This window comes from Brassica napus, chromosome C7 (genome assembly GCF_020379485.1).
Source record: "Brassica napus cultivar Da-Ae chromosome C7, Da-Ae, whole genome shotgun sequence".
Taxonomy (NCBI): domain Eukaryota; kingdom Viridiplantae; phylum Streptophyta; class Magnoliopsida; order Brassicales; family Brassicaceae; genus Brassica; species Brassica napus.
In genome coordinates, this window is record NC_063450.1 from 53854253 (window position 1) to 53868012 (window position 13760).

General features: G+C 32.2%; 1 protein-coding gene across 1 annotated transcript; it reads right to left on the bottom strand.

Annotated features, from left to right (window-relative positions):
• Nucleotides 1-6554: 6554 nt before the first annotated feature.
• Nucleotides 6555-11522, bottom strand: LOC106409581 (3-epi-6-deoxocathasterone 23-monooxygenase CYP90C1-like). Its single transcript, XM_013850188.3, has 9 exons — nucleotides 11020-11522; nucleotides 9389-9713; nucleotides 9099-9248; nucleotides 8715-8990; nucleotides 8093-8182; nucleotides 7859-7937; nucleotides 7588-7694; nucleotides 7351-7481; nucleotides 6555-7096 (listed from the first exon to the last, which is right to left on the bottom strand). Exons 1-9 carry the CDS (start codon nucleotides 11259-11261, stop codon nucleotides 6979-6981), a joined length of 1518 nt encoding a protein of 505 aa, XP_013705642.2. The 5' UTR covers nucleotides 11262-11522; the 3' UTR covers nucleotides 6555-6978.
• Between the last annotated feature and the right edge of the window lie 2238 nt (nucleotides 11523-13760).

Sequence of the window (13760 nt, forward strand, 5' to 3'; positions counted from 1 at the left end):
AAAGGATGAAAAATATTTTAGTGTCAAAATAATTCATTTAATCGTGCATGTAAGTTAACACATTCACTACAAGAAAACAGCGGTATTCTGACGGACATTCCGACGGAAAATAAAATCCTCGGAATTTCCTCGGAATATACCGACGGAATTCCGAGGAAACATCAATCCGTCGGAATATTCCGAGGAAATTCCGAGGAAAAATGTGTTCCTCGGAAAAAACCGACGGAATTCCGAGGAAACATCAATCCGTCGGAATATTCCGAAGAAATTCCGAGGAAATATTATAGGGATTTTACAAAATTCCAAGGAAATTCCGACGAACTAGTGATCGATCGATGCGTTTTTGGACATATACCCATCGATCGATCACATTGTTACGCTTTGGTCCATCTTAGTGATCGATCGATGCGTTTTTGGACATAAATCCATCGATCGATCCGTTTATAAAAAAACATTCGAGATTTTGAAACCCCAAACACTAGTTCCTCGGAATTTCCTCGGAATATTCCGAGGAAATTCTGAGGAACACTTGATATCCTCAATCGATCGATGGGATAATCTCATCGATCGATCACATTCTTACGGCCCGGTGCATCTACGTGATCGATCGATGCGTTTTTGAATATATATACATCGATCGATGCGTTTATAAAAAAAAATTGACGTTTTGAAACCCCAAACACTAGTTCCTCGGAATTTCGTCGGAATATTCCGAGGAAATTCCGAGGAAATAGGGTTTTTAAACCGAAAACAACGTTTTGCGGTTTGAATAACACCTATATAACCCTTATTAAGGGTCTTACGTTCATTATGAAGTCAAAAATTTGTTCCTTACCCTATAATAAACACTTTTCCGATTGTATGAACGAAATCCCCACAACATAAGAGAAACACTTATACACTTTAATGAATGGTAAAGGGAATACTTACAATTCGTTTTGAAATTTTTTATTTCATGGTTTATGCTCATCTATACAAAGAATCCTCAATGGTATGCATTACAATTGTATAAGAAATGAAATACGGCAAAAAAAATTGATGTTTTGAAACTCCAAACACTAGTTCCTCGGTATTTCCTCGGAATATTCCGAGGAAATTCCGAGGAACACTTGATATCCTCAATCGATCGATGGGATAATCTCATCGATCGATCACATTCTTACGGCCCGGTGCATCTACGTGATCGATCGATGCGTTTTTGAATATATATACATCGATCGATGCGTTTATAAAAAAAAAAATTGACGTTTTGAAACCCCAAACATTAGTTCCTCGGAATTTCCTCGGAATATTCCGAGGAAATTCCGAGGAACAATATAAATTAATAGAAATACATGCACATGATATTTTTTTCCTCGAATTAATGAAAATATTCTGAGGAAATTCCGACGGATATTTAAGTGGCCGTCGGAATTTCCTCGGAATATTTTCATTTAACCGGGCAAACAAGCCGCCAAATATTTCGCGAAAATTGAAATTGAAATACTGAGGGAATTCCGACGGAAAATATCCGTCGGACCCAAGGTTTTATAAACTTGAAACGCATCTTCTTCCCCATTTCTCTCTTCTTCCCCATTTCTCTCTTCTTCCTCTCCGGCGATCTCTCTCTCCTTCCGGCGTTCTCCACCTTCTCTCGCGACGATCTCTCCGGCGAATCCTTTCCATTCCCTTGCAAATCATGTAAGGACCCTATCTCACTCTCTTAGGTCCTATTTGTTAGGTTTTTAAGTAGATTTGATGATTTTAGAAGGTTTTTGATAGATTTTTGTTAGGGTGATTGGTTAGGATTGTGATTTGTTGTGTAATAGGTTTAGAATTGTGATTTGGTTGTGTTGAATTGATTTAGAACTTTTTTTATAAATTGTTCATTATTTTTGTATTTACAAAACGTTTTTTCTATATAAATTCGATTTTACAAAACGTTTTTTGTATATAAATTCGATTTTTGGATTTATAAAAGATGATTTCATATTTTTTAAAATATTTATATTTATTAAAACTAATTTTGTATTTATAAAACATTTTTTTGATTTATAAACACTATTTTTTTTTATTTTTGTATTTATAAAAACTATTTTTAAATATACAAACCGTTCTTTGTATATAAATTCGATTTTTGGATTTATAAAAGATGATTTCATATTTTAAAATTAATTTTGTATTTATAAAATATTTTTTTTTGATTTAAAAACACTATTTTATTATTTTTTGTATTTATAAAAACTATTTTGTATTTATAAAAAGATGATTTCATATCTATAAAAATATTTATATTTATAAAACTAATTTTGTATTTATAAAACATTTTTTGATTTATAAACACTCTTTTATTATTTTTTGTATTTATAAAAACTATTTTGTATTTATAAAAAGATGATTTCATATTTATTAAAACTAATTTTGTATTTATAAAACATTTTTTTTATTTATAAAAACTATTTTATTATTTTTTGTATTTTAAATATGTTTTCTATTTCAATTTTAATTTTATATTTTCGAATTTCAATTTAAAAAAATAAATTTATAATTTTTTTTTTAATTTTGGAAATATTCCGAGGAAGTTTATCCCTCGGAATATTCCGACGACATCTTCCTCGGAATATTCCGAGGAATTTCCGACGAACTTGTGGTCCTCGGAATTCCGTCGGAAATTTCCGAGGGATTTCCGAGGAAATATGAATTTCCGAGGAGTTATTTCCGAGGATTTTTTTCGTCGGTATGTCGTCGGAATAGCGTTATTCCGACGACATACCGACGATTTTTTCCCTCAGTATGCCGTTGTTTTCTTGTAGTGATTGTTCCACAGTCTGCACAAAACATTCTCTCATATAAATGAAACACGATCACTGATATGCTATAATAACACCTTTCTTGGACAAAAACCTCTGCATGAAATGATCTAATAACGGCCATTAAGGAGGCTTATGCTTATGAGCTTAAGTGGAGTCATTATTATACCGCACATTTATATACTTTAGCGGAATATTGCAACCCATTATCTTACTATATTTTCTCCTGTGATCCGTAATCAAACATACGTATAATTTAAAATTATCTCTAACATTTGATACTTGGCCATGAGAAAAAACAAATGATACACACAGACCATGCCGTTGAACATAGTAATCGAGACCGATGGTCTAATTGACTATACAAAGAGACATATATAAGCACGTAGCAATAATAACATATTAGAAATATATATATTAATACATTGATGCTCACCATTATTACTTGGTTTACCAAATGCAGTTTGCTTAATATAAAGTTAATTCTTCACAACCTTAAATATTTTCACGTACTATATAATCATCATTTGCCCGTTTGGTCGGCCTGCGGATCCAGATGTTGACTTTTATTGTAGAAGAATTTAATTTAAAATAAATATTTATGTACAATTATATAGACCGAGAAATCTAATTCTTTCTCACCCAAAAATTACAAGGACATGTATATTTACAGTAATATTATTGTTTGTCATATACTGTAATATTGTTACTGGTAAGGAGATCAACAAAAGTATGGAAAACATCAAAAAGATTTGCTCATCAAGATATTGTATGTGTGTGTGTGTTCTATTTTTTTCCAGAAATTATAATCCATTCATAATCTATCCACTATGGAGAAAAAATCTTAAGAAACTTAAGTGCAAGGTAAAAAAACAAAGCAAATAAAAATCTAAATTTTGGTTATATAAGTACATATAAAAAGGAAATGGTTTTATTCAATATTCTTATGACAGTGCAGAAACTAAGGAAATGCCACAGGAAAATCTAATATGCAAAATGTGAGCTCATTATTTATAAAAAAAAATAGTTATATAAATTATCATTTCCTAATTATACCATAGTAAGTGCTTTAACCCTCCCCCCCCCCCCATACCAATAATCTTAGAGCATGATTATTGATATAAGAACCCGTCTTTTAATTAAAAAAGTTAAGAACCGTCTCTTAAAAATCTTATTTAAGAACTGGTTCTTACCTTTTTTATTTAAAAGTTAAGAGTCAGGGTTCTTATATTCCGTTAAAAATTTCATTTTAAGAACCCTCAAATAATCATGCTCTTAACTTCGTCCTCATTTTTACTGTTTCAATGAAAAATTCGATTTTTGTGATAGCTTTATTTCTATTTAACAGAACGAAAGAAATAAGTTTCTATCTTGATTTAGACAGTTAAACAAAAAGAAATATAAACAGAAGTTTCTTACTTGAATTCTTGATCCATCAACATAAGTTATAAAATCCAAAATACTTTAGTGAAGAACTGGTTAGAAATAAAGTGCACAATTATGGGCCATTGTAGGCTAACATTGGGCATTTAGGTCAAATATATTAGTATTGTTTTGTTCTCGTGTTTTCTTATTTCTAGGATAAGTTATTTAAAGCTTTTTTTTTTTTTTTTTTTTTGAGAAAGGGCTTTTTATTTAAAGCTGTTTCATAGTGTGTTTTAAGATAACAGAATAGTTTGATTTCTTCTTCATTATCCCGTCTATCAAAACATTATTAAAACTATTTTAATCATTAGTTTGCTTATAATTACATTTGAATAATTATATTAATATAGCAGAATTAAACATAACATAACTAGAGTAGATTAATAAAACCCATCCAAAGTAAACAAATAAATAAAAAGTGGCAATGTCGAAGATGACATAAGAAAACTCCACAAATTGATAATAAGAGAAATAATTATAAGGTGGGTCGAAGTACACAACATGCACGTGTATTCCCCATGGACATGTTTCGTCTTTCGTGCATGGCATTGTCCTTACTATGGCCGCAATAAATTTCAATCCGTTCTCATCACCACCCACCAAATTATACTCTTTTAATATCATATACTAGATACATAATACTTTGCTACGTATCTACACTTATATTATTGTACGAGTTGTTTATGGACCACATTCTAAGTTTGTCTTACACTCAGAGACATATTCAATATTTGAGACACTTTTTTTTGTTGTTTTCTATGTGGTCGGACAACAATATTTCTGTTGAAAGTTTCACTGGTTTGGTGTTCCAATATGGGAAACAAATTCAGTTTGGTCCTCGTTTCCTAGGATGCATTAATGTGTTACGTTTATTGATATAAGCTGCCAATTTGGAGACGGTAGTTTGGAATGAAACTTATGGATGTCATGAAAAATGTGGACGTGGTCATAGCTACATTCATATTATAGAAAATTCAATAAACTATAACAAAAATTGCATAATAGATTAAACTGACGTTTGGGTTATGTTGATATACAACTACAAAATGATAATCCATACTCTAAAACCGAAAAGAGGGAACAAAAATATATTACTTGGAGGATAACAAAAGAGGTATTTGTATACAGATTTATAGATAAGAGAAGTTTATATTGGAACCATGAGATAGCTCCCATTACTCCAACAACAACTGCAATGTTACTAATTGTGGACGGCTCACCTGCACTCACTTCACCAAGCAAGACATCATCAGAAACCACCCCACTAGACCCTGGAGATTGCATCCACATAGATCAATACCACGACTATATACATCACTCGTCCCCTTATTAACCGTCCACACACAACCCATCCATGCTCCAGTATCCACGCACCGCCCATCCACACACCACCCGTCCACCCCCTCCCGAGTCCACACTTTACCCATCAAAATTAAAATCGAAGCTTCGCAGATATGGGTTTTGAAATCCACAACGACACTAAGAAACCAACAAAACAAAGACGAATCTTATAGAATCTTAACTTGGATAAACCAATTAAAAACCCAAAATCAGAATATGTATGGGTTTTGAAGAAACTAACCTCGCATGTCTTGAAATCGAAGCAAATCGGAGTGGGATTAAAATTTGGGGATTAGACGAAATGAGGAAATCGATTTATTTATGGAGAAAGATAAAGTCGGTGTGCTTCAGAGATTCGAAGGATTTAGAAGATTGGACGATTTCAGAAAATCTAGGTTTCTTAGACATCGTTGTTTGAGGGGTTGTCTAGAAGAGGAGAAAAATGAGTATTTTGTTCTTTTATGCTAGATTAGGGTATGACAGCGACGATGTGATTCGGAAGGCTGAGAACGGAGATGTGTTACAGAGGGCAAAATCGAAAGGAGAAAAGTGTGAAGAACGATTAGTGAGAGAGGATCTAGGATTTTGAGAATTAGTGAGAGAGGTGGATTTTGAGAATTAGTGAGAGAGATCTAGGGATTTTGAGAATCGCCGCAAAAGTTATTCAGAGAAAGACTGTTATTTTTATGAAAAAATTAGGGTTGGGAAACTGATTCAAAATGAGTTTGGTTCAAAAAATAAATCAAAAAAAGTATTTGACCGGTTTGATGGATTGGTTTGGTTTATGGGTTTTCTATTGGAAAAGGGCATCTATGACATTCACTATCTTAAAAGGTTGTCACATGTTGAAAGTGTCTTGCGATGTAATTTCAAAGTGGTAAAATGTCTCGGAAGGTAAAAAATAAATTCTTATTGTATTGCATCGTCGGTTGAAGTAAAACATGCAGTTTCTTCGTCATCATAGAAATCGATAACAATTATTTATGCTTTACATGAAAATTTGGCGATGACAAATAGACAATAACAAATTCTTGAAAACGGATACAGATAAAATTTCTAGAGCATAAAACAAGAAACTCGATAGAGATTTAACTAACTTAGACCTCATGAGTAGGAACTATATTAGTTGACATACAATCCATACACATATAAATGAAATCATATCTCAAGTTGCGTTTGGCTCTAGTACTATAAATAAAAGAGAAAGGGACAACCTAACCAACGCTTATAATTTGACATGACAAAAAATACAAAATAATTAGAATCTCTCATCTTTGAGCCATCACTAGCTGTACGTATGGCTCTTTCTGCCTTACCCACCAATATTGTTTGCTTATCTTCTTTGCTATTTTACAAAATATATTTGTTTGCTTATCTGCCTCCTTTTGCCCAAACACTTTCGTTCTTTTCAAGGATCTATTATCTAATGATCTTCAACTGGGATACGAGAGGTTCTCTCGACTGGAGCCACTCGGATCGGAAGCCTCCGCTTCATCTTGACGGTTGGAAATGACACGATCTTGTCTTCCTCGGCTGTCCAGCTACAAGTATATCATTACAAATATATAGTTTCATCATCAGAATATATAGTAAAGTGGTATATCATCAAAACACATATATAGTACGTTTTGGTAAGAACGTAATTCTTTTTGTCGTCCACGACTTATACAGTTATATACACATTACTGTATTTAAACATGGGATGTGACATGACACTAGTACAAACCACAAAAGTTACACGTGGAATTGATTTATTGCGAAACACTTGAAAATTTCAAGACATTTATCGGTTTACCTGTATCGGGTTACGAGTTGGTGAAGAAAGATGGCGATTTCGAGCTTCGATAGTTCTAAACCAGGACATAGCCTTTGTCCACCACCAAAGGGTGTGAAGCAAACATTACTGTTTGCCGATCCATTAATTCTCTGCTTAAGAAGATAAGTATTAGTAGGTGACACTCGTCGAACAACTAAGCGAACTCATGATGTTTATAAATTATAAGGACATTAATGAGAGGAAATAGTCACGTACGTCCCATCTCCACGGATCGAATTGATAGGGATTCTCATAAATGTCTTCGTCCATGTGAACCGATATGAATGATGCCAATACACACCATCCTTTTGGTATTAAGTAACCTGCCATTCACCCACCAGAATTTATACTATATGATTATCCGAAAATTAGTGTATTGTCTCACTAAATACATTCAATTCAAATAAGGGAGCATGTCAATTCATGTTATTTCATTTAAAATTTAATATCTAATGGGTGATTATTATATAATGGTAAATGAACTTACCTTTAATTTCTACATCTTCGAGAGCCTTCCTCCACACACCGTTAATGATATTAGCCATTCTCAACGTCTCATTTATCACCTGTTTGTGTTTCGAAAAGGGCAACAAGAAATTAAAAATTACTAGAAAACAAGAAGATTAACCTTTTGATCAACTTCATTGGTACTTTTCTATTGATAATCAGTAGTAGTAATTTATACAAAAAATGGTAACATATTTTAATTAACGAAACTCACATTTTGAGTAAAAGAGAGAGACATATAGTCGGACCAGTTATATTCTTCTCCCGACTCCAATTTCCGCCTCTTCACATCCATATTCTCCTCCTTCAGTTAATCAAAAAATAAATAATCAAAAAATAAAAGTTTGAAACATTCGACAAAATTAACAAAAAAATCTAAAACAACTTTAATAACAAAAAAACTGATAAAATATTGAAAAGGAAAGCTAACGCGTTTTGATTGAAACATTAATGAGAGAGTTGAAAACAAAGCGTTTTCCGTGACGCGAACGCTGTTTTGACACAAACTCGTACAGACAGGCGTTCACTCAAATCGTCCTCTTCTGACAGCCATCCACTCCACTCTTTTTTAATCCTACGGTTAATATACTCGCACGTGTCTATTCCCTTCCACACGTGCGTGTGATCGTGTGTCTCGTCGAGAAGACTTTCGATAGTGACTTGACACGGACACAAGTCAAAACTCTTTTCTCTCTAAAACTATAATTCCCTCTCTAAAACTAAATCTCATCCGTTAAAATCTCCTCGAATTGAATCTACGGTTCACATACGTCGGCAGTTTGCATACAGAGACACACACGTGTGGGTGCTGTGTAAGTTTGTATATTAATACGTACCACGAGTTTGGCTAGAGCGACGGGATTGTCACTTAGGAATTTGACAGCCAAGGTCATTGCCGTAGGCATCGTTTCCTCTCCGGGTATCATCATCTCTACGATCTTCCCGCTGACGAAATCCAACGGCTGAGATTGCTTATCTGAAGAAGCACCGTCACTAACGTCTCTTAGTAGCACATCCACCGCGTCATTCGCTGGAGAGTTCTTCCTCTCCGTAGTTGCCACTTGCCTCTCCTTCACAACCTTCTTAACTATCTTAATCAGCCTCTCTTTCGCCTGCATGATTAATTAGTTCAAGATAAATAAATATTAAACCCTAGCAAGTTACAAGCGAATCTGACTAACAAAATAACAAAAATGTACGATTCAGTGATATACTCAGACCTTTAGGGATTTATAAAGTCTAGTTCCAGGGAAGTTGATGGGAATACAAATCAAACCCTTGATGAATTCTTCGAACTCAAGCTTGAGAATATCTAAATCTTCACCACGTGATATGCTCATCAACAGTTTTACTAATACCTCAAACGTCATCTACGAAAAATAAAACATTACACGATCAAAATGTTAGAAACATATATACTTAAACTCAGATAAACATAACATGTTATCTACAACATGTTACATGTGTGAATTGTAAACAAAAAATATTAATCTGAGTCTTGTAAGAATACCCTTTTGATCTCGTCTTGGACATGAACCACGGGAAGCTGAGCCCAAGAATCTAAGGTGAGACCAACCGAGGCCTCAATGTCTCGAGTGATCCTCTCCTTGAGGTGAGGAGATCTAAAGAATGCGCCAATGATCGTGTGTAGCCTCTTTTGATGAGGTCCATTGATGCTGAGAATAGAGTTTTCTCCAAGTAGTTCGGTGATCGACTTAGGGTATGCAGGGACGAATGTGTTGCCATGGTTTTGGAGCACCACTTTGTTAACCTCTGCATCGGTTGATATTATGATTGGTGTCCCTATTATGTTCGTCTTGAACGCCTTCCCGTACCTATATATATGGTTCACGTGTAGAAAGATTTCCGTAAGAATTACTCATATGATATAACTAGTTAAACCAATAAAAAGAAAATGCATCCTCTCCCACATCGCTTGGTATGAACACTTTACACGTTAAAAGTCACATGAAATATTATTAATTTTTAGTTACTGGTTGAAATATAGAATGGATATAAATACCTATGGTTTTCTTGTTTGAAAAGATTTCTCGAAAACTAAAAAAAAAACTGAACGAGATAAATGTATGAGTGGTAATTAAGAAACTAATTCTTTGGTTTCTATATATTTAGCAGGTATTCGATCGTTGGTAAATCGCTGGGAACTTTTTGTTTGTCAGTAAGAGTGTAAGGTATTTTTTAACACTGAAATTCATCAATATTCATCAAAAGATTCAAGAGCAGGATACATATCTTTGAAGGTATTGAAGAGATATTTGAGGACATATCTTTGAAAGGTTATCAGTATGCAGAAAATAATAATGAATAGCAGAAGAGCACAACATAGATGTTTAGTTTGTAATATATTATAATAACAACAAAGGAAAATAATATATAAAACAGAATAGATAAAGATGACACATGAAATGAAGTGAACTCAATCATAAAAAAAGAACAAGATCCTCTGCTAAAACTATTTTGCTGCTGTATATGGCCAAGAAGATGAAGACAGGTTGGTTTTGTCAGACTTTTTATAATCTTTCAAATTATGTTATGTCCAAAAGTTTTAATTTATCTATTCGCACCCCCAAAGAGTTACCTGTATATAACAAATTCATTATCACTATTACACTATATGATCCCCTCTAACTTTTTTATCTTCCCAGAAATGAGATAAATCGATTGTAATTCAGTGGAGTTAATTAGGTGTTTTCGTTTTTGATTTAATTCGAAATAAATTGGTGTACATTGGAAAATTGATTTATAAGAATACAAAAAGGAGATAATCTTCACTAATCTAAATTCATAATGAAGCATTTAACTCAGTATTTATTTTGTTGACTGCGATGAAGCATTTGATTTTTAAATTTTTTTTTATAATAACTGTTGTCTGGGTAGATGTGGATGTCAGGATGCGAAAAAAAGAAAACACTGGACTAATTACGCAGACAACACACATTTTGAATAGTCTATGAATCGTTGTTCAAAAAAAAAAAAAATAGTCATGAATCATTTTTTTTTTTAAATCGTGTTTAAAGAGATTTAATCCAATTCTCTTTTTAAAAATAAAAAATTAACGGACTTGTTAGGAAAAATTATTTAAGAAAATCTGCTTGAAGGAATTAAAAGAAAAGGACTTACAAAGACTTTCGTTTGTCCATGAAGGTAACAGGCCTAGAAGAATATCCACAAGCAATAAAGGCTAGGGTTTCTCCGATCACCGGCCATCCTAAGCTTCCCTTCGGAATCATACCCTTCTTCGTCCCTTTCTCTTTTTCTTCATCTTCATCTCTTGTTTTCCATTTTGTTAAACGAATCCAGAGCCGTGAACGGAGAATAATTCCGGCCGTCAAAACCAAGAAACCAACGACCCAATAATCCATAAAATAAGATGGCCCAAAAAGAATACCAGAAAGACTTAGATTATCGGAAAATACATAAACACGCACCAAAAGAAGCTAACCACGCCAAAGCACATGAAGCTATTGCACATGTATTGCGAATATAGCAAAAGAAAATATGAAAAAAGGAGTAGATGATAGAGAATTAGGTTTCTCAAATCTCAAAGGCCATGCATGAAGAGAAAGTGAGAGAAACAAATATTTGTAGAGCTAAAGGTATGGTAATGTCATTTTCAACGGGTGCCGAAACAGAGGAATAAATGATATAAAATCCACTTTAAACCGCTTACATATAATTTTTTGTCAAGCTGTATATATCATTGTCTAATAAGTATATTTAAAATAACAATTGGTTTATATATTTTGATTGATTTAGAAATCCATATAGTATTTATAAATCCAAGTAAAATATGCAAATTCAGAGGTTTTTCCTCAGATTTGACTCTTTGTATTTTTAACTAAAAAAACCAAACAAATCCATTCAAATCCATTATTAAATCAAATATATTAGTAAATCCGTACGATTGAATAACACTTGATTTGATATAGAATTTATGAATCATTAAACCAATAACACATGATTTTAATACAAATTTGAAAATCATAGAACCAATAACACTAGATTTAGTTCATATTTTCAAATCTATTAAAATACAACAACCAATAACCCCTACAAAACAGTCAATCACTAAATATAATACTATGCAACTTCAAAAACAACCAAAACAGTTTATGTAGAATTTTGAATTTACTAAAAACATAACATATCAACAAAATCATTTTAAGAAAATGTCTAATAAATAATTTAAAATAGAAATTTTATAAAGATTGTATTTAACTAGAGGAACCAGTTTTGTATTTCACAATTGTGTATTTACAATTGTAAAAGTGTGATAATATCTAGAATAATTATTATCTGTCATAAATTTTAAATATAGCTATTGTGATTGAAAATGATATTTCAACATTTAGATTACAGTTTAGATCCTCAATACATACATTAAAAAGTTATTTAGTATAAAATATTACGGATTAAATTAGATTGAGAACTGAAACTAACTAAAACAATATGACACTTCTATAATTTTCATATTTAGTTAGATAATTAAATTAATAATCAGTAAATTACAAGGAAACTAATTTAGACATTTACACATAAGATTTTGTTATTGATATATCTTATCATGTTTCACTATAGTGTTGGTATATAATTTTACTTTCCATTTATTAATTAAGTTACTAAAGTAATTATACTATAAAATGATTATCATTTTTAATTTGATATATTTCTAAAAAACATACATTATATAGATTTCTTTATGAAATAACACATATCTAGTTATTACTATGGAAATTATTTCTTATGATAACTTTGCATTGTGAACACAAAGTAATAAATATTGTGAACACAAAGTAACAATTACTATGTGAAATAAATAAGAGATTTATATTATATTTAGTATAATAAGTCTTAAACAAATTTTGGATGTTTTTTCATTGTTTCTGCTTTTGTTGTTTTGCAGACAAGAAGCTTAGATGTTAACTGGGACCTTACAGTTTAAGGGTTTAGTTTCGTTTAGGATATTAAAATTTACATGAAAATTATAAAATATTAAAATTTGTAGTGTAATAATTTATAGACATTTTATTTATTTTATTCAAAACGGCCAAGTGAATAGAAGTGGAGTTGGACCTGGGCGTAATACTAATACTCTTGTAACATCGGATCCGAAGTTTTAAAATGTATAAATCTAAGTCGACGTTTATACAATTAATTTAAGAGAGCAAAGAAAATAAATGTTGTGGTTTGTAATGGAGGAATAAATGAGGGGACATAAACTAGGAGCGGCTATTGCGCCACGCTTAGGCCGTTTTGTCTCGTCTCATTTTTAGACATCAGATAGCTACTTCTCACCCCCACTCAATTCTCTTCTATCTAATTATTTATTGCTTTCATTATTTGTTCCAAAAAAAAAATCACTGTTTTTTATTTTAGTCGAACTATTAGCAACATAGAACATGTTAGTATTTGATCTAAACTCTGCTCTAGACACCTTTTAACTGATGAACTTATTAGTCGTTTATATATGATACATGCAGTGCGGCCCTGAGATTTAGGGGCTATAGACGGTTTTTAAAAAATTCCAGCTAAAAATTTTTTTGGTAAATTTGAGGACCTAAAAAAAATTTTTGAGAACCTTTTTTTATGTGATTTTTTCCAAAATTTTTGGAGACCTAAAGCCAATGTTTCGTTAGGCTTTGCCCAGGACCGGTCCTGGATACATGCCATTTGTTTTGGTTGTGCATGGTATTATTATGTTTAGATCTCAACAACATCAACATGATCCACTTCCCCGGACCACATTGTTTATTTAACCAAGCATATATGATCAAAGCAACTAAAGATCGATCAGAAGAAGAAAAGATGACCCAATGCATTGAAAGAATAAAATGATTTCCGCAACTCAAGATCTACTTTTA

Bases quoted from the DNA above. Each gene is read 5' to 3' on its own strand.
- LOC106409581 (XM_013850188.3), bottom strand. From the start codon at position 11,261: ATGGATTATTGGGTCGTTGGTTTCTTGGTTTTGACGGCCGGAATTATT. The intron at 9,249-9,388 runs GTATTCTTACAA...TATTTTTCGTAG, and splicing joins TCCAAGACGAGATCAAAAGG to ATGACGTTTGAGGTATTAGT. The intron at 7,938-8,092 runs GTGAGTTTCGTT...AAACACAAACAG, and splicing joins CTCTCTCTTTTACTCAAAAT to GTGATAAATGAGACGTTGAG.